The sequence below is a fragment of the Lepisma saccharinum genome, chromosome 1 (genome assembly GCF_977018435.1).
Source record: "Lepisma saccharinum chromosome 1, izLepSacc3.1, whole genome shotgun sequence".
NCBI lineage: Eukaryota > Metazoa > Arthropoda > Insecta > Zygentoma > Lepismatidae > Lepisma > Lepisma saccharinum.
Window position 1 is genome coordinate 17,437,629 of NC_139229.1, and position 19,059 is coordinate 17,456,687.

General features: G+C 37.2%; 1 protein-coding gene and 1 non-coding gene across 5 annotated transcripts in view; both read right to left on the bottom strand.

Annotated features, from left to right (window-relative positions):
* Positions 1 to 1,838: 1,838 nt before the first annotated feature.
* LOC145985468 (solute carrier family 53 member 1-like) overlaps positions 1,839 to 19,059 on the bottom strand; it is a 59,785-nt gene continuing 42,564 nt past the window's right edge. For 2 of the 4 annotated variants that reach the window (XM_083119557.1, XM_083119590.1), the window contains exons 8-12: positions 19,025 to 19,042; positions 9,621 to 9,815; positions 5,784 to 5,950; positions 4,166 to 4,299; positions 1,839 to 2,237 (exon numbers count right to left, since the gene is read on the bottom strand). In XM_083119557.1, the coding sequence (XP_082975683.1) occupies positions 2,012 to 2,237; positions 4,166 to 4,299; positions 5,784 to 5,950; positions 9,621 to 9,815; positions 19,025 to 19,042 (740 nt within the window). In that variant the 3' untranslated portion in view covers positions 1,839 to 2,011. The remainder of the gene's footprint in view (positions 2,238 to 4,165; positions 4,300 to 5,783; positions 5,951 to 9,620; positions 9,816 to 19,024; positions 19,043 to 19,059) is intronic. The other 2 variants (XM_083119669.1, XM_083119627.1) reach the window with 2 other exon arrangements.
* Positions 6,265 to 6,337, bottom strand: TRNAT-GGU (transfer RNA threonine (anticodon GGU)). The gene has a single exon. It is a non-coding gene; the product is annotated as a tRNA-Thr (tRNA).

Consider the following 19,059-nt stretch of genomic DNA (forward strand, 5'->3'; position numbering starts at 1 on the left):
CATGCCCTCAAAACATTGGAAGCCAACTCCAATTTAACCTGGCTCGTAACCCGAGAACACTTGTTCGAAGAATATGCAAATGTAGATGTGGCTTAACAGGAACATCTATTTCTTAATAGATATGAAAACATTATATTCTGTATTTATCTGTATGTAAAAGATGATGATTTTTCGTAAGAAGTCATCTCTTTCTCTTTATAGGTTTTACCTTGCCTTCATTCATCCACTCTCAACCAAAGGGTCCCAGGTTTGAACCCTAGTGGGGACATATTACACTTATGGACCCATCCGAATTAGCAAATCTGACCATAAAGTGGAATTACAACAAACTTTGACAAACTTATGAAACACAAGCATCAAATAAGTCATCTATAGATGTAACCAACAAAATGGTAGGTGGGGGAGAGTTGTCAGGTAAGTCTGATTGACTGGCTGATTGATTTTCATTATTATCCTTTGCCTTTCTTCCACTTTTGGCTAACTGTGAATATGAGAATGAAGGATGATGTGATAAATAGATGAAAGAACACACATGCCAGGCTGGGATTCAAACCCAGGATCCCTGGCGTTGTAGCATGCTGTGTTACAATATCACTGAAAGCAGATCTGTAAAGACAATCCTGGGAATCGGTTTCACGGTTTCTATGAACAAGTCTACACAGCTGTGTGGCATTGCTGCTATCTGGTGAGGAATGTGTGAAGGAAAGCTTGCTTGTTGTCGCTTCACAATTCTGCTCAAAACACCATTGTATACTGCTACAAAAATAATATACTCATGTGTGAAACCCCCGGAGTTCTTGTAAGAGGTAACTTGTTTACTTGTCCTTGTCCCACCCCCAGTTTTTTCTGTATCTGTAACAGTAGGTTATCCAGGCCTAGGCCTGCGATGCACGTTTTCACATCCTGCTTCAAGGTGTTCACCTTACCGTACTGTATGGCAATGCATCCGAGGTCTCTATTAGTCACTGGTAACACTCCTTTGCAGTATGGTCCCTTGCAATTTTGACCAGGAACAGTCCTCCAGTTTAGAAAACATGTTGCACCACCATGCAATGTTACTATGCACATGGGAAGGTTAAAGCATGGCCTCATATGTGCCAACCAATGGCATATTCTCTTACGTTATCTGGTTTACCAATGGTAAACCAACTTTTTTCATATGTATATGTATAGAATTTCACAATATGATGATGTTTATGTCATAGGTCCATACTATCTGCATGACACCATGAATGGCGATCACCACCTGACAATGTTGTAAGTGTATGTTTGGCACATCATATCTCGATGGGGAAACATTGGTGAGCTTCTTTTCATGCAAGATGCTACGCCGCCACACTTTGCACTTATTGTTTGGGCCTGGTTGGACCACAATTTTCCAGGACATTGACTGTGATGACAACAACCTCAAGAATGGCCTGTCAGACGCCCTGTGATCTTTTCACAAACATCCCGAATGGATTCCTACAAAAGACTGAGGAGGAAGCTGCTGGTGCCTACATTGAATTCTGTGTTCCATAATGTATATGTACAGAAAGTTTCATTGCGATTGCTAAAATACAAAAAACTACAGCAAATTTTCAATGCCTAGTTACTTCTCACCCACCCTGTATAATAAATATAATAAATAAGAATTGTTGCAGGAAACCAGGTTAAATTTTCTGAATATGTCACTGGTGCCAACACAGTATGGTTTGTATCACCATTCCCCTTCAGCATTGCTACAACACTATTACATTTTCTGCCCACGTATATATTAAAATAACTGACACAACTTAAATAATTTAAAAATGAAATAGTTGTTTTTCAAGTTTTTTAATAGGTCAAGATGAATTTTAAAACCACATTTACAATTCATAAATTATTTCTGTAAAAACAGTTTGGTGGTGGAAAGCTCATATCCTGTAACATTGTCTACATCTGCTGCAGAATGGAAATTCTTAAATCGAGAATATAAGGATAGAACTATATTGTTTTCTTTTAACATTGTGTTGGAGTGGGAATTACCTACCTAATTACCTTGTGGTAGGTCCAAAAACAAACTTACTTGTCCTGTCATCTTCTTGGGTCTATTCTTGCGGTTTACCACTCCGTTTTCAACGTCCATCATTCTAATAATGACCACTTGGTCTGAGTGATCTTGTGGTGGAGCTATTGAGATGTCTCGTACAGCCCGAAACCTTCCAATGTTGTTCACCTGCTCGTTTTCAAGCCGTAGGAAGTTCCAAATAAACCGTCTGGAAGAAAATAAAATGGGACGAATAGAAGACAATCTTATTTCCTATGCAATCTCAGTCTGCTAAAAATTGATAGGGTACTCTGCATTGTCTTTTACTTCCATTTTTAACCTCTTTTAACCCAAACTACGTTTTACATGTTTTACACTTTTAATATTCTTCTCTTGCCTTAACTCCTAAAAAAGCCGTGTGTTGTGGTGAAAACTTGAGTAACTAAAAAAGTAAGGACATTCCAAACTGGATGAGGTTAGTTTACCTTGAAAAGTGGGCATCCATGGTGTAGACTTGAGATGATGTTTTTATTGTTGTTTTTTTCACCAAGCTAAACAATCTTACAGTAATGAAGTTTTCTACACACAGACTGAATCTTTTTTTTAAGGCTGGACCCTACTTCTTTTAACAATTAATTAATTTACATTTTAACAATTTAAAGTTGTTCAAAATATTGATTAATATTAGTGAGCGAGTATTCACTCTAATTCCAAGCATCACCTTTTTTTGAATACCTGGCATGTAATCACAAAATACAGTTTTTGCACAATACTGTGGGAACCTCAAATTTTGCATAAATTCAAGGATAATTAGACTCCGAGAAAGTGTCACATGACTTTTCAACTTTTCAACCGAGTGTTTGTTGAACTTGAGGAGTTCCCAAGTGGATGGTGGCAGAGGCCACCGAAATTAATAGAGCCTCTGCAAGTAATTAATAGAAAATAATGTAAAACAGCTTCGCGGAAAACGTGAGTACCTTCATTATCTATTACCGCGTCTCTCATTCCCATAGTATGAAAAGTAAGTTTCGTGGAAAAAGTAAGTAACTCGTTTACATCTAATTGTTATCAACCACATCTTTATTTTTGGTCTGACATGTTTCTTCTTTATTTTTGTGTGTTTTATTCACTTCTATTATGTAACATTTCCCTAAACTAAACTAAACTCCATTGGCTCAAAAGACCTCCAAGAGCTACGTCTTGCCAGAGTGGCTTTTTCACTGGGTGATCCGTGGCTAGGGCATCAAGTCCCAAGGTTTACGTAGCTACAAAACTATTGTGAGTATCTAGACAACAGCTAAAGCAAAGTACATGGAGATTAACGTGAATGCTCTACAAGAAATTCTAGGTATATGTAATTTTTCAGATTTTGAAATGCCGTAGTTTTCTCGAAAGGAGAGGAAATTCCAAAAACAGCTTCGCTGGCATTGACCAAAGGTCCGGTCAAGCTTTAATGTGCTGGGCTACTACGACTGCTAAGAGACGGTTCTGAGTCGCTACTCTGAGAAGTAGGTACACTGTCAGATGGCCAATACTCTCAGTCTCTCTCCTCCATTGCTCATACTCATTTTCATCTCGTGTGAGAATGAATAAATTTTTTATAGATCTTTAGTTTCTCTAACTACATCCTACATCATGGATATTCAGCCCACAGGACCTATAATAACTACTTACCTCACAGGACGGAGGTAACAACATAAATAGATTACACAAATTGTAAAAAAACTACACTATACACCATGTCCCAAAATGATTACCAGGGTTTCAAGTAGCTGATATATTGCAACAGACGAAGGTGAATGTTTATATCGTGCATGTATGATAAGGACGGCTGTGCAAGTTTGCTACTCTGAGTGCTTATCATTTGTTTCCCATGTCACAGCAGCGTACGTGTATTACAAGATGGAGACTCCCGTGCAAAAGTCCCTTTGTGTCATTGAATTTGCAAGGTGTGGTTCTGCTGTTTCAGTTCACCGAGCTTTTCGACGGCGATTTGGAAGTGATCCTCCATCCGATAACAACATTCGTCGATGGTTTAATAAGTTTAAAACAACTAAACAACTATGAAATCCAGATAATCATTTTGGGTCATGCTGAATTTTATTGTGTTTCACTGGGTGAACATGGAAGATTTAGAGGAAACAAAATCCTACTAACCTGATTACTTCAAAGCAAGAAAAACAAGTCAAAATAATATCTGAATTTACATATCCCAATTCAATTAGCAAAAGTTTTACTGTCCATGCATGCCGTAATGTGAAATCTTCTACAATTCCAAAATAGTAGAACCACTGCAATTAAACACATTTGTCTTATTGATTAACGACAAAGGGGTAAAAATCAAAATAAAATTGTAAATCAGTTAATATAAATAAATCTAATTGGATTTCATTGAAAACTACAGACCTTCAACATGTGCATCAAGTGAGTATAGGTAGCCAAAGCATGATGCTGATCACATCACCTCCAGTTTGGTTAAGATTTAGAATGTGTGGAGTCCTACCTCCACTTCCCCACCTTGTACCTTCATGGCAGGTGCAATGCAAGGAGAAAACTACCTTTTTTAACCCTAATCTGATAATACTATATATTGATGACTGCAAATCCTTACAAACTGAAATCAACACAGTAACAAAATGGTGCGAAATAAATTATCTTAATCTGAACATAGAAAAATGCTGCACGATGACATACTCGCGCAACAGAAAGCAAATTGAATTCAATTACAAAATAAATAACACAAAAATTAAAAGGGTTAACGAGATGAGAGATCTAGGAGTTACATTTGATTCAAAACTTACATTTGCAACACATGTTGAAAGGGTCGTAAATGAGACACACAGGAACCTAGGGTACGCAATTAGAATGAGTAAAGAGTTTATGAACAAAGAAATAATGAAAATAATATTTAATGCTTTAGTCCGAAGCAAAGTAGAATATGCAGCAGAAATATGGGCTCCTCAGGACAAAAAGTACACGCATAAAATAGAAATGCTACAGTCTAAATTCGTAAGGTACGCCACTTATAAAGAAACAGGCATATATCCCCGATACGAATCATACACTTCCCTCTGTAAACATCACAACCTGCCTTCTCTCAGCAAAAGAAGGAAGATGCAATTGCTCTGTTTCTTATACAAAATCATGAACAATAATATTCAAGTGCAACATCTTCTAGAACAAATACACATACGTGTTCCTATCTCCAAGACACGATCCAAAGGGGGCCTCTTTTACTGTAGTAACAGAAGATCTAACATTATAAATAAATCACCTATCAGGAGAATGTGTGAACTGTACAACAGATGTTCCAAAAGGGAACCAAAATTAGACATATTTCACATGCCTATTGGGACATTCAAAAATGTTATTCAAGGAATGGAAGAATAAATGTCAACAATGTAAACATAAATGTAATATTTGTAAATATATATTTCTTTCGTAGTTTATACTCAATTACATATATGTACGTATTTTCTAGTGTGTCAATTATTTACAGGTCATTTATTACACACATAATTAATATATTTCTTTAATGTAAATAACTTCTATCCTTGATTTATCCTTGTTTATTTTATTTCCATATTTTATGTAATTTATAATATATTATATCAGTATCTTATATATATTGTACATGGTGGTAAAGATCTGATATACTGAGTGTAAAGATAAATAAGAAATGTAGAACACTGTAATTGGGCATTCGCCTGTTGTGTTTAGTAATAAATAAATATATAAATAAATAATTTAAAAAAATCTGTTACATAGAACTTACCACTTGTCTATACACAGTTTCTTCTCTCAGAAATTTATACTTGGCTTGTTTTTCAAAAAGGCCCCAATCTACTTTGATATCCCATGTGTAAGTATAAGATGTACTCAAAACAGATGCAAAGACTTTGCAGTAGAAGAATGGGTTATCAGGGTAGCCAATATAATCACCTGGAATGAAACACAAAAGAAATAAACAGTGGAACATCGATTTTAGATTTTTTTCAGGGGACCAAGGCGGAAAAAACTTACAAGTGTGGGAGAATGTAAAATATGGGAAAAAAATTTATAGCATTTTGCTCCATTGGTACCATAAGTATTCAGGGTGGCTACTGTAGGACGGCTACTGTAGGACCATAATAAAAATCAAGTATAATTCCCGGTTTTCAAGGCAAACTTTACAAAAATTCAAGGGCACAAGCAGGTGTTTTCTATAATTTTAAACTAAGGTTATACCACGTAGAAAATTTTTCAGCAAAAAATGCAGGTTCAACCAGGACTCGAACCCTGGGTCTCTGGCATACCATGCCATTGCTCTAACCACTGAGCTACCGAGCCGGCCTGGCCTCACCTGATCTTTCGCTATCGCTGTCTACAATTATTAAGGTTTTACCGTCTCTCACCACCCACACACGTACACACAAACAAATACTTATATTAACATTATATGGTCTGTGCGATTCCAATGAATCCAATAATTCTAATTCAATTGAACGGGACATATATATAATTTACATTTGTCATTTCACATAGCTACTCAGGACTATAAATACATCTACAAACACAAGTCACAAATGTTACGGGAAACAGTAATCTACGAAAAATTGTTAATTCTATAAGAATTTCAAATTTACCTAATCAACTTCAAGATATTTTATCTTGCAATAATCTTCCGTCCATCAGATAGATTGTTCTGCATAGGACACTAACAAATCAAACGGATTGAGAGAATTCTGTTTTATTTTCCACGCAGCTTTCTTTTCCTTCCTTGATAAAAATAAAATCTAAACTGTGAAAAACTTGTTTCAGGTCATTAATAAATATGTATAAATTCAATGGAATTGGGATTTTAAAAAGTTGCAATTTTTCACATTGTGCAGAATTCACGCACAATTCCCGGAGCCAAAAATGCACGCATAATTCCCAGAATTCAAGGAATTCCCGGTGAGTAGCCACCCGGGTATTGTATCTAAGAGGTGTCCCAATAATTTAATTGAATTGAATTGTTGTTTTAAGTCCACTTTATGCACAGAATGGCTAATCAGGACTGGATCTACAGTTTAAAGTGGGATCCGAACCACTATGTGCCTCCACCGGGTATTGAACCGGACTACAAGGCGACGACGAGGTGTCCCAATAAGATCACATGATTTAATTTTGTAACAAAATGCATAATTTGTTTAAAAAAAAATTATATGTATTATATCCAAGTAAAGTACAAACATTGCCATTAAGTATGGAATACAATATCAGACAAATGTCCTCCACAATTCTTACTCTTCTGACTAAATTTTCCATCACGTTTTTGCAAATTTGCTTTCAGCTCCGAAATTGTTTAGGTATTATTGGTCTAGACTTGCGATTTCCTGTACCCTTGCAGGAAGGAATTACATGGTATTATATTGCAAGGTTTTGTGGGCCAGTTGAGGTTGTCTTTCATGAGATCAGACGGCAAAGATATTTATGCTGCAACAGACGAGTCGATTCACATGAAGTGTGCTGAAAACACATGTCATTGAGGTCCAAACAGTCCAATAATGGTCACAAAAACTCTGTGATCATGTAATAATGTTCACCATTTACCATTACTGAATTTCCAGCCTAAATTTTTAAGATCGTGGGCTGGAAGAGTGATCGGGCCTTGATTATTAAAAAATAAGGCCGATTTCTTCCTGTGGGGGTATCTGAAATCCCAAGTCTACACCACTGATCCCTAGATAATTCTGGAGTTGAAAGCAGAGTTTCAATGCATCATTGGTGAAATCCAACTGCAAATGTGCAAAAACGTGATGAAAAAGTTTGTTAAAGAAGTAAGACTTTGCCAGAAGTCGTGCGGAGCATTTGTCCAATATTGTATCCATACTTTTTGACAATGTCTGTACTTCATCTTGAAATAAAAATCATACCACCTTTTCAATAAATTATGCATTTTATTACAAACATGTCCTCCTCTGTGGCTGTGCGGTCTAAGGTGGTGTGCTTTGGAGTCCGACTGCTGGACAGCATGGGTTCGAGCCTGGCTGGTTTCAGTCTCTGGGTTTACGGCCTGTGTATAGAACCCATGGTAAGCCACCATCGTGAGGAAATTGGAGAGCTACAAGTGAGTAGCGCAACCTAGTCTGGGAAATCTCCTATAATGGCTGAGGGTTTTGACGTGCTGACCCCACGTCACCCCATTACCGGTTGAAGATCTCCACACCTCTAGGTAGGATTGTGGGAGGGAGACTGGCAGTCGATAGATAGGCCAAGATGATAACATGCGAGTGAAATATGGTAATAGGGGAGAGCTGGGCAAAATGATCCCCCCAGGCAAATTGATCATGTTCAATTTCTGCTTGGTTAGTGGTGTCATTATGTGGTAATGTCATTAACAACCTCTTCAGGGTGGTCTCCGTGGCAGGTTGGTTAGCACAGCACACTACAATGCTAGGGGTCCTGGGTTCGAATCCTGGTCTTGGCTTGGATGTTCATTTTGTGTCCCTTCATCAATTTCATCATATCAACACTCATCCTCATATTCGCGATTAGCCAAAAGTCAAGTCAAATAAACCAAATCAATCATTCAAACCATCTCTTCAGTTGGGGAGAAGATTGTTGTGTGAGTTAGTTTCGTAGTGCATCTCTTCATTTTGGTAAGGTAAGTGATAGTTTTGGAATTATTTCCAGTGTACATGATTAGGTCTCGGCATGTGAAACATTGCTGCAAATTTAACCTGTCCTGGGGTTTAGGCGTGACTCTGTTGCTGGACAGATAACATGGCAGATGATCCAGCACCAGCAATGCATCTGGTGGCCATCAGCGTAATGCATACCGGAAGCCCACCAAACTAATAACTAAAGTTCTGATGGTGACAGTGGTCACAGAAATCATTCAAACCAAAATAAATCTTTCTGGGGATGTGTAAGTACATTTCACGTTTTGTATTAATATCTCACTGTGCCTAAAGTCCCATAATATGAACTCTCAAACAAGTTGAGACTTCAAATGCCCCCACTATGTGTAAAATAATTAACTCAGAGGGTGGGTTTCCGCATCTAAATATGATAGCAATGGTTTTACTGAGGCTAGGTTATTGCACAGTGATGTTCAAAATTAAATCTTATCATTTTGCTTCACTGAATAACACCGTAACTTCCCATAATCAATCTAAGATGTACTTTATAAGTTCTCAACGAAAACATCATAATCATTTTCGAGAAGTTATGCATTTTTTCAAACCCCTTCATGGCTTTTGACACCCTATTCAAATACCTAATTTGATTTGATAAAAAAACACACACATCGAGCAGATTACTGTATACTGTTCATGAAATGTAACAAATATGGATTTATTATTTTTAAGAGATTGCTTTGGTTAATGCAAAACAGATTATCAAAATAAAGGTTGATCAAGTGCACTAGAGTTAATGCATATTGAAACCATGACTAATTCAAAATCATCACAAGAAATGACAAAGTTAGGGAAACATCGGAAAACTGATGACAAAAAATATTGTAAAAATTTATCTGTAAGATAAAACAACAACTTATTTCCATTATCTTTAATGAACAAAAAGTAACTCCATTATGACCACTTACATTAGAAATTATGCATTACAAGAACAATAGTAGCACTCCTACCTTTGTACTGTTCAGTTAGTATGGAGAACAGCATTACAATGAAGGAGGTCGAGTATTTTCCCGCATTAGTAAGATGAGGAAAAGCTTCTCTTGTGTCACGGTACCTTCTAAGACACTGAGCGAATCTATACCAAGCAGGAAGGGTGCTCACTAGTGTTGCTGTTGTTGTAAAGCTGTCCACATATTGTCTGATATCTACAAAACAAATGTTTGAAATACATGCTTTCAAGAGTACATTTTCATAATATGTTACTTGTTTTTGCAATAGATGTAATGTTATCAACTGTTACATTTGCAGTTACTTTCAAAAATTAAATTGTCAACTTGATTTTTTGTCAAATCTAAATCTGGCAGCTCTGTTTCCAAATATGTGTTTTCTCTGGATGCTAAGGTGAAAGGCATTTCATGGGATTGCCTAAGGCAAGGAAGGTAGGCTTTGTTTCATGCTTTATGTTTTATTGCAATTTGTCACTTCTAATTGCTCTCAAAGACTTCTGTGTTTTGTTCCATCATTTGTTTGTCTGTTGTAATAATATAAATTAATGAAGATAGATAAATAATGATTGATTGTGTGTAAGTTATTTGTAAGAAAAGTTCCAGCGGAAAGTGACTGTAAAAGTAACCAAGTAACTGTAACTAGTTCCTTTTAAAATGTAACTTTCTGAACAGTGCCTGTAACCAATATTACTAGCTTGCAAATGAACCTCAATAGGTGACTTTTACTAATTGCGATACGCTGATTTTGAAAATGTATTCTATTTTGTTGTATCACGTCAAAGTAACATTTAGAAATAGCGTAGAAATTGCAAATACAAGATAACTGCAGTAAATTATAATAATAATATAGTAACATAGTACATAAAAATAAATATAGTTACATTTATTATGTAATATATGTCTAAATACATAAAATAAATTATATATTCTACATTAAATGCAAGTAATTACAGTTATAAAATGTGTTTAGAATGTCATACACAAACAAATCAAATTAAGAAACGGAAGTAGAAATTGACACAGTTTATAAAATCTGACTTACGCATGAGAATGGATATTAGATTTCTTGGATTTCCCTTTTTCTCTTACCATGGAAATAGTGTGTAAGCGATTTCATCGAGTGTCCTCTGGCAGGTTTATCATGTGTAGTAGACCAACAGAAATTTGTCCAACGTATTTCTCAAAATGTCCTTGTACAGTGGGCCCTTCCTATTACCTAGAAAGTTCCTCGCGACTTCTTCGAATGCTATCCATGCATCTTCTTCAATTCTGTCCATTGTCAAGTTGAAATCATCATGAATCGTCACCTTACGAATTTGCGGTCCATCAAATACACCTTCCCTGACTTTAGGTTGTGATAATGAAGGAAATTTCATGCATAAGTATTAGAAACATGGGCCACCTTTGTCTAGTGCATTTTCAAACTGTTTCATATTTCAAAGTTTTGTGTGTAATGGGGAAGGAGAATTTTCTGACGGTCTACAAGACTCGCTTTTGTAGTATTTCTGGATCCTGGTTTCATTTTCTCTCTTTCAGGCAAATACAGTATTCCAATGTTTGTCTCTGGCCCTACTACCTCAATCACACATAAAACAAAGATCTTGAAAAAGTCAAGAAATTATGCTTGGGGTCAAGAATTTTTGCTATTTTATTACAGCATAGTGAATTCACATTGTTTTATACCTGTACTGGGATTTGATAAAATTGAATATTTGGAAATCTAAAATTTTAATGAGTTGTGGTTAAGTTTTGTTTACTCTGTTTGTTAAGAATTACATGCTTGTATGCTTGACGTTTTGTAAAAAATTGTAAATAAAGTAATGTAGCCATTCCCCATCCAGGATGAAGTCTGAAGCATTAATTTGTACATGAATTAATAATTAGGGAAATGTCTAAATCTCTTATTAAAGTACAGCTTCAGTTTTAATCTTAACTGTCCTTATGGTAGGGCTTTCTTATTGAATAAAATTATCTATTTTCTTAATTTCCAACTATATCTAAGTAGAGGGCGATTAAATAAATGTTAAGAAAGATGAAAACAAGAGAAAGTCATGAAAAAGTCAAGAATTGTGTATCCTCCCTGTTTTCCCATAATAAGCCAATGACTTTAAGGTCACCGCATATTCCCCGCTGACGCTTCTGGTACTTTATTTTGTCCAGAACTAACTTCATTGTTTCACATGACTCAGCTAGGTATGTAGAGTGTGCAAGAGGAATGTATGCTAATTTATTGCCATTGTGTAGCAAAGTGGCTTTAAGGCTTCGTATGCAGGAGTCGATAAAAAATACCCCAGGAACTGGGATCACATGTTTCCTCTCCTAACTTGTTGCACAAGATTATGGATATCGGTACAAAATGCCAGTTGATCTTCTTCTGTGTAGTGTTTCCAAAAACGTTTGTCATGATTTCTATACCAAGAAAATGTAACCCCTGGTGCCAAGAGATTATTTTCGTGTAATCTTGAGCAGGGTTTTCTACCAAAATAACAAATCCAAAATTCTTGACTTTTTCATGACTTTCTCTTGTTTTCATCTTTCTTAACATTTATTTAATCGCCCTCTACTTAGATATAGTTGGAAATTAAGAAAATAGATAATTTTATTCAATAAGAAAGCCCTACCATAAGGACAGTTAAGATTAAAACTGAAGCTGTACTTTAATAAGAGATTTAGACATTTCCCTAATTATTAATTCATGTACAAATTAATGCTTCAGACTTCATCCTGGATGGGGAATGGCTACATTACTTTATTTACAATTTTTTACAAAACTTCAAGCATACAAGCATGTAATTCTTAACAAACAGAGTAAACAAAACTTAACCACAACTCATTAAAATTTTAGATTTCCAAATATTCAATTTTATCAAATCCCAGTACAGGTATAAAACAATGTGAATTCACTATGCTGTAATAAAATAGCAAAAATTCTTGACCCCAAGCATAATTTCTTGACTTTTTCTTGACTGGTAGACACCCTGTTGAGTCAAGTAATTCACTCTTTTCTTTTGAGAGCTCTAGGTCTCGTACCAAATCATTCAACTTAAGTCGGGTAAATAGTTTTGGTGAAGTGCCTAACTCTTCTGTTTCGGGATACATTTCATCACTGCTTGAATATGAGGAACTGATTTCAAATTCATTGTCACTTATGTTTTCTGGTAGTTTATGCACTGACAGGTCAGATCCATGCAGAATAGAATGCCCAGCTGATGGCAGATCGAGGTATTTAATTCCTTTCTTTCTTTGTTGTAACCAGTAACTTCAAACAAAGCAAAATAAGTCATCATATGATTTTTCTGTTTGCGCCACACCATAGATATTGCAAAAGGCATTGACTTCCGTTTTCCATCATACCAATAATGTAGTCCTTCGACACAAGTGTTACATGCACTATGTAGAGAGAAAGATTTATCCTGATCACTTGCCTTCGCTCTGGAATACAAGTAGTACAGTTTCTTCACAAAATAATATATTTTACGTATCTTCCCATTCAGCATATAACACCCACAAATGCTTCAACAGTGCCATTGTGCATCATATCTAATGTATTTTTCATTTAATTTTTGTTTCATTCAAGATCTTTGTTCACATTCAGTATAATGCGGAGACATGCAATAGTATTACTATGCTACACATATTATGTATCTACATATGAGGAAAACTTACATTGTACAACAAACTGGATGTGATGCACAAAAACTGTTGTTATTTTCAAATTTAGGTCATTCATAACACCATTAAGCCTTGTTTCCATGATAATCAATGAACTGGAATGGGGGACTGAAGATAAACAAAGAATGGAAGAAGGTGGAAAGGACGAGAACGAAGGAGGAGAAATGAAGGAAGTGGAATAAGAAAGTAAGGATAAGGAAAAAGTGCATGAGTGAGGAGTCCAACCACATTCCAGATGAAAGGAAATGTTGATCTTAATCGCCTGTCAGGTGAAACAACAGTTGACAGGAGAAGGTCATCCATCTACTGGAAGACCTGGAAAGGAATGTTCCAGATAAACAACTTTCTAATAATCTTATGTCTGGAGGGGAGTGACTTTTGTGTGTGTGTGTGTGTATATATATATATATAAAAATCAAAGAAGGTAAAAGGAAACACTCACCGGACAGTAGAAAAATTCAAAATATTTGCTAATTTCATAGCATCATCGGTGTGAGGAGAAATAGACGGAACCGTGAGTGTTTCCTTTTACCTTCTTTGATTTTTACTTAGCCCTTTTGGCCCTCCTTGCTTTTATCCATATATATTTATATTTTCCTGTTTTGTACCTTATTTCATTGGATTTGGTACAGAGTCTGAAGAAGACCTTGCCGGAAGGTTGAAACGTAACGTTTAGTTTATGTTTTAAAATAAAATAAATTCTGCCTTGGTCAGCATACTGAGTTTGAGGTCATTGATGTCTACTTGAATCACCTATTTTCATTTCTACGCAGAACCATTGCAGGCTAGTGTATTCTATCAATCCGATAAGATTTCAAATATTTCTAAAACTTGAATAGTACATTAAAGCTGTGCTGGACCTTTGGCCTATGTCATTTTTTGAAAATTTCGATCCTCCCAAAAACTGCTATGATGTACCAAATTCTGGAAAAATTACATCTGTTCAGAACTCCTTCTAGAGTAAGGAAATGAATCTTCGTGCTATTTCCTTTGCCTGTTTAGATATTTGTGACAATTTCCTGGCACTTTAAGCATATTGTCTATCTAAGTTATCTAGACAAGAATAAGATCAAACCACAAGAAGATTCATTTACATGTTCTAGAATGAATTTTCAAAACATGAAAGTTTTCAAAATGTGGAACACCATAGTGTTTTTTGAGAGGAGGAAAATTTTCCAAAACGACTTGGTTGACTTAAGCCAAAGGCCCAGCACTGCCTTAACCTCGTTAGATAATGTATGTAACAAGACAACTGTAATATTATTTTCCCTTTGAAAAGGAACTATGTATTTAGAGGTTTATTTCACATGTTTACATAACCACGGCATATGTGTTTACAGAAGGTTGTTTGCGATTTATGGTAACAAATTCAAATAGCTGTAACTGATGAAAAACCACGGCTCCACCAGAGGTGATGTTCGATGTGGTGGCCACAAGCACGAGCTGTTGCTCTGCATTGCAGTTTCCACTGCAGCAAGCTGGTGCAAAGTACAGTGATATCCAGTTTACACCACTCTTTCTCGCAGACTTTCCAGAGATGGTTCATGGCCGTCTGCATCCAAGGGCCCTTTTCAATAACCCAAATGCACAGAAATCCATTGGTGAGGCATCAGGTGATTTACAGGGATGTTTGATTGATTGATTGATTTGGTGTTTTAAGTCCATGTTGCAGTAATAACCGACTTACGATGTGACTCTAGTATTTGTAGAGAACTGCTTTACCTAGGCATGGTTCTACCAGATGAAAACATGGCACATCGATTTTGAATATTTATAACACTAAATGCTAATACATAATATGTAGTATTCAAAAACCATAATTACACTATCTGATATATCGTAGATAGATTATTTGTCCCATATAGTAGGAGACATGCACATAGTGTGTTGCACGGCCGAGCTCACTCAAGCAAGTCCGTCTTTTCGCTTGCGGGCATGCACTGCAGGCACCCACGCGGATTGTTTCACTTCTCGAGCAGTCCACTTTATGCACAGTAAGTCTAATCGGGACTGGACCTACAGTTTAAAGTGGAATCCGAACCATGGAGAATTAATGTTTCTCTATCCATATCCTCCAAGAATTGACAGGTTGAAGCAGATGTATGGCTTGAAGCCTTATCCTGATGCAGCCAGACCTTAGTGGAATCTGCACCAGAGAGATCTGGGATTTCTGTATGAAAAATTGGGGTCAGGATGTGAGTCTGATAATTGGCCGAGGTGACACTCACATTTGTAGCTACCCGGTGAATGGTTAACTTTCCTTCATCTCAGTGGTGAAGCATGGTCTTAAGAAGGCAAGCAATGCATTCTCCAAAAAAAAAAAAGGGGGGGGAGAGCTTTAAATAAATTATACAACACATTGCCCCAGTTAGGAAATAACGGGCATTTTAAGTAATAATAATAATACTTGTAATAATAATAAATCTCCCAATTCCTCTCTCAACGGCCATGCTTCTTAGTTCAAAATTCTTGGGTCATGTTATTGACATAATAAAATACTTGCTATTACTTACAGCTTATCGTACACAATTTGAAATATCATGTTTGTTTTGGTATATTCGGAACACACCAAACAAGAGAGAACATTCACTTCAACCACTCGTTCTTCCCACACAAATGGAAAATGTTCTGAAAAGCTCTGAAACTAACAGAAAAGTGATACCAACCTCATTGTAAAAATTATTATTCACGGGAGAGTAAAAGAACGGACTTGAAGCTTAAAATTAATTAAGCTTTGGAATAATAGGTCATTACAACAGGAAAAAATGCACCGTTATTTTAAAAAATAATATATCATATTAATAAAAATAGTATTTCGAGTTTGATAGCAATTAGGACTTAACGTTTTTATTTGAGGGTCTCAGAAGTGTGTTTCATTGGTTTCTTGACATAAGTTTTTTCGAAAAAACATCAGTTTATTGAATTTGTTTGTATGAAAACTCAGGATATATATCGTGTAAATTATTTGGTAGTTGTCAAATGAGCCACTCAACATCAAGTACATGAAATAATGTTTTAATAGTGCAAGCATTGCTTGTACTATATCTTCATCACTACTTTGTCTCCCGATACCATCTTGCGAAACCTTTTTCACCCCATGGTTGGTGATATATTACTCAGGGTTTGTTGCAGTCACTTGGATATGTTTCATCTAATGTGGCAACAAACATCCACTTTTCACCGGCCAGGTGGCGTTCAACTGTTCGTGGCACATTATGCAATGTGCTGGGCATCAGCTTATGATATTGGCATTTATGCCACTTTTGCAGATACAAATCCCGGTTGATAATGGTGTTGACAGTTGCCGAGATCCCCATTTCACTGCAATGGGTCTCTGTGTTGCTTGATTCGGGCTGGAGACTAGGGCCTTCACCTTCCGAATGATCTCTGGAATCAGTCCTCTCCTGACCCTACCTTGTTTGTGCAGCACACATGAGATGCTTATCTTGGAGATGGTGAAACCACGTCTGTTTGATAATCTCGTAATACGAGTATTTTGCATTGGAACGGACAATGATGTACCCTTCCCAGAATGGTTCCATTTTTGGCATCATTCTATGTGCACGACACTCGAGCATACTGCTGTACACTCTGTACGTATCACTCACACTGCCGCAGTTCACTTGGCTTCTGTATGTTTACATGTGATGCTACTGTGACCTTTGCAACGTATGACCATACAGCGCGAACCACATTCTGTATATTCATAAAATGTATGTATGTGATGTGTGTGTGTGTGTGTGTGTGTGTGTAATCAGATCCGTAAAATTTTCTGCTACTTTACTGATAAACTGATATGCCATTATCAACCAATAGTAATACAGTTTTGATAAATCTGTGTTTGGTTAAATATCATCTTTTTATCACAAATATTATTATTATTATTATTATTATTATTCTAAATCAAATCAATATAAGTATATATTATTACTGGTTTTCTCCACAACATTTTGAATGTTTTTCAAAATCTGGTGATTGAACAAATATCTTCCATCTCTATCCTTTCTCAATTACTGAATAATTATTGTTTGAAAAGTTGAAATACTACAGAAAAAAAGAACAGCGAGATGTGATATACATACATATGTATAGGGGTTGGGTAGCCAAGAACTCTTGTATTCTACCTCAATAGCAGACCTCACAACCCCAGCACTAACTTCCTGACCCATGTAGCCCACCTTGTCCTCACTTGTAACAATTTCACCTTTGAAAACCAAAATTTCCTACCGATCTGAGGTACAGCCATGGGTACTAGAATGGCCCCATCCTATGCAAACCTCTTTAAGGCAAACTTGAGCAAGAGTTCTTGGCTACCCAACCCCTCCTCTGGCTCCGCTTCATCGACAACATCTTCATGCTCTGGATACATGGAGAACCATCCTTATCAGCTTTCCTGGACCAACTTAATCACTTCCGTTCCCTAAAATTCACCTGGATGCACTCCCCCCAACCAGATCACCTTCCTGGATGTGCACATCGAGGGAGGACACCTGACTACCTCCATCCACATAAAACCCACCAACCACATGCAATACCTACACTTCTCAAGCTTCCACCTGTTCCACACCAAAAAAGCCATTCCATTCTTTCTGGCCCTCAGGGAACAGCACCTGAACACTTCACCCACCTCCCGCCAGAATTATAACCTCCACCTACACCAGGCCCTGGTCAACCGTGGATATCCCTCCATCCTCATCACCAAGCAAATATCGCGAGCTGCCTCACACACCACTACAACCAAGAAACCTGCTGCCACCAAGCCAACTGCACTCATCACCCAATATCATCCCCACATCAACAAAATCAGGCACACACTACACTCTCTTCTCCCCATTCTCCACAGTTATCCTGAAACTAAAAACATATTTCCCGACAAGCCCAGAGTGGTTTTCAAATGCTCCCCCCCTTCCCTTCAAAATCCAAAACATCTTGGTCCACAACACTCCTTCACCACACATCCAACACCCCCCTGCCCATAAATGCAACTGCCCCAGGTGCAAGACCTGCCCCATCCTCATTACCTCTCACACCCTCCAGGTGCACACGGCCACTGGCAAATTTACACTCCATCCCAAGGGGACCTGCCACGCCTCAAACCTAATCTACATCCTCACATGCAACATCTTTTGTAATTTTTACCTGGGGGAAACATCTACTGCCCTCAACCTCCGCATCAATAACCACCGCTCCTCCACCCACAACCTGGACTTCATTGTCGCTGTCCACACCAACCACCACAACATCCCTTTCAACGACTGCTTCCGGGTAGCGATCATCCATCTCCTACCCCAACCAGCCAACACCTCTGTTCGCAAAATATGGGAGAGGGCCTATATATCGGCCATGAGTGCAACCACTCCACCTGGCCTGAACAAGGCCAACCAGTAATGTCCCCACCTTAGCCCACCCTCCCTCCCAACCCATCCCACCCACTCACAGTTTCCGACGAGCCTGGTGACGAAACAGTGTTTTTTTCATTCTACACACCGCTTCTTCTTTGATGGGGACCTGGCAACTCTGCAGGGCCCCAACTTCCGGTTCAGTCTCTTTATTCTCCCACCGATGATGCTGCGAAGTTAGCGAAAATTTTGAATTTTTCCACTGTCCGGTAAGTGTTTCCTTTTACCTTCTTTGATTTTTACTTAGCCCTTTTGGCCCTCCTTGCTTTCATCCATATATATATATATTACAACAGGTGTAAGTTATAATCAGTTCCAAAAAATACTCCCACATACCTCCTGCTGTTTCATAGTCTCCATTATTCACAGAG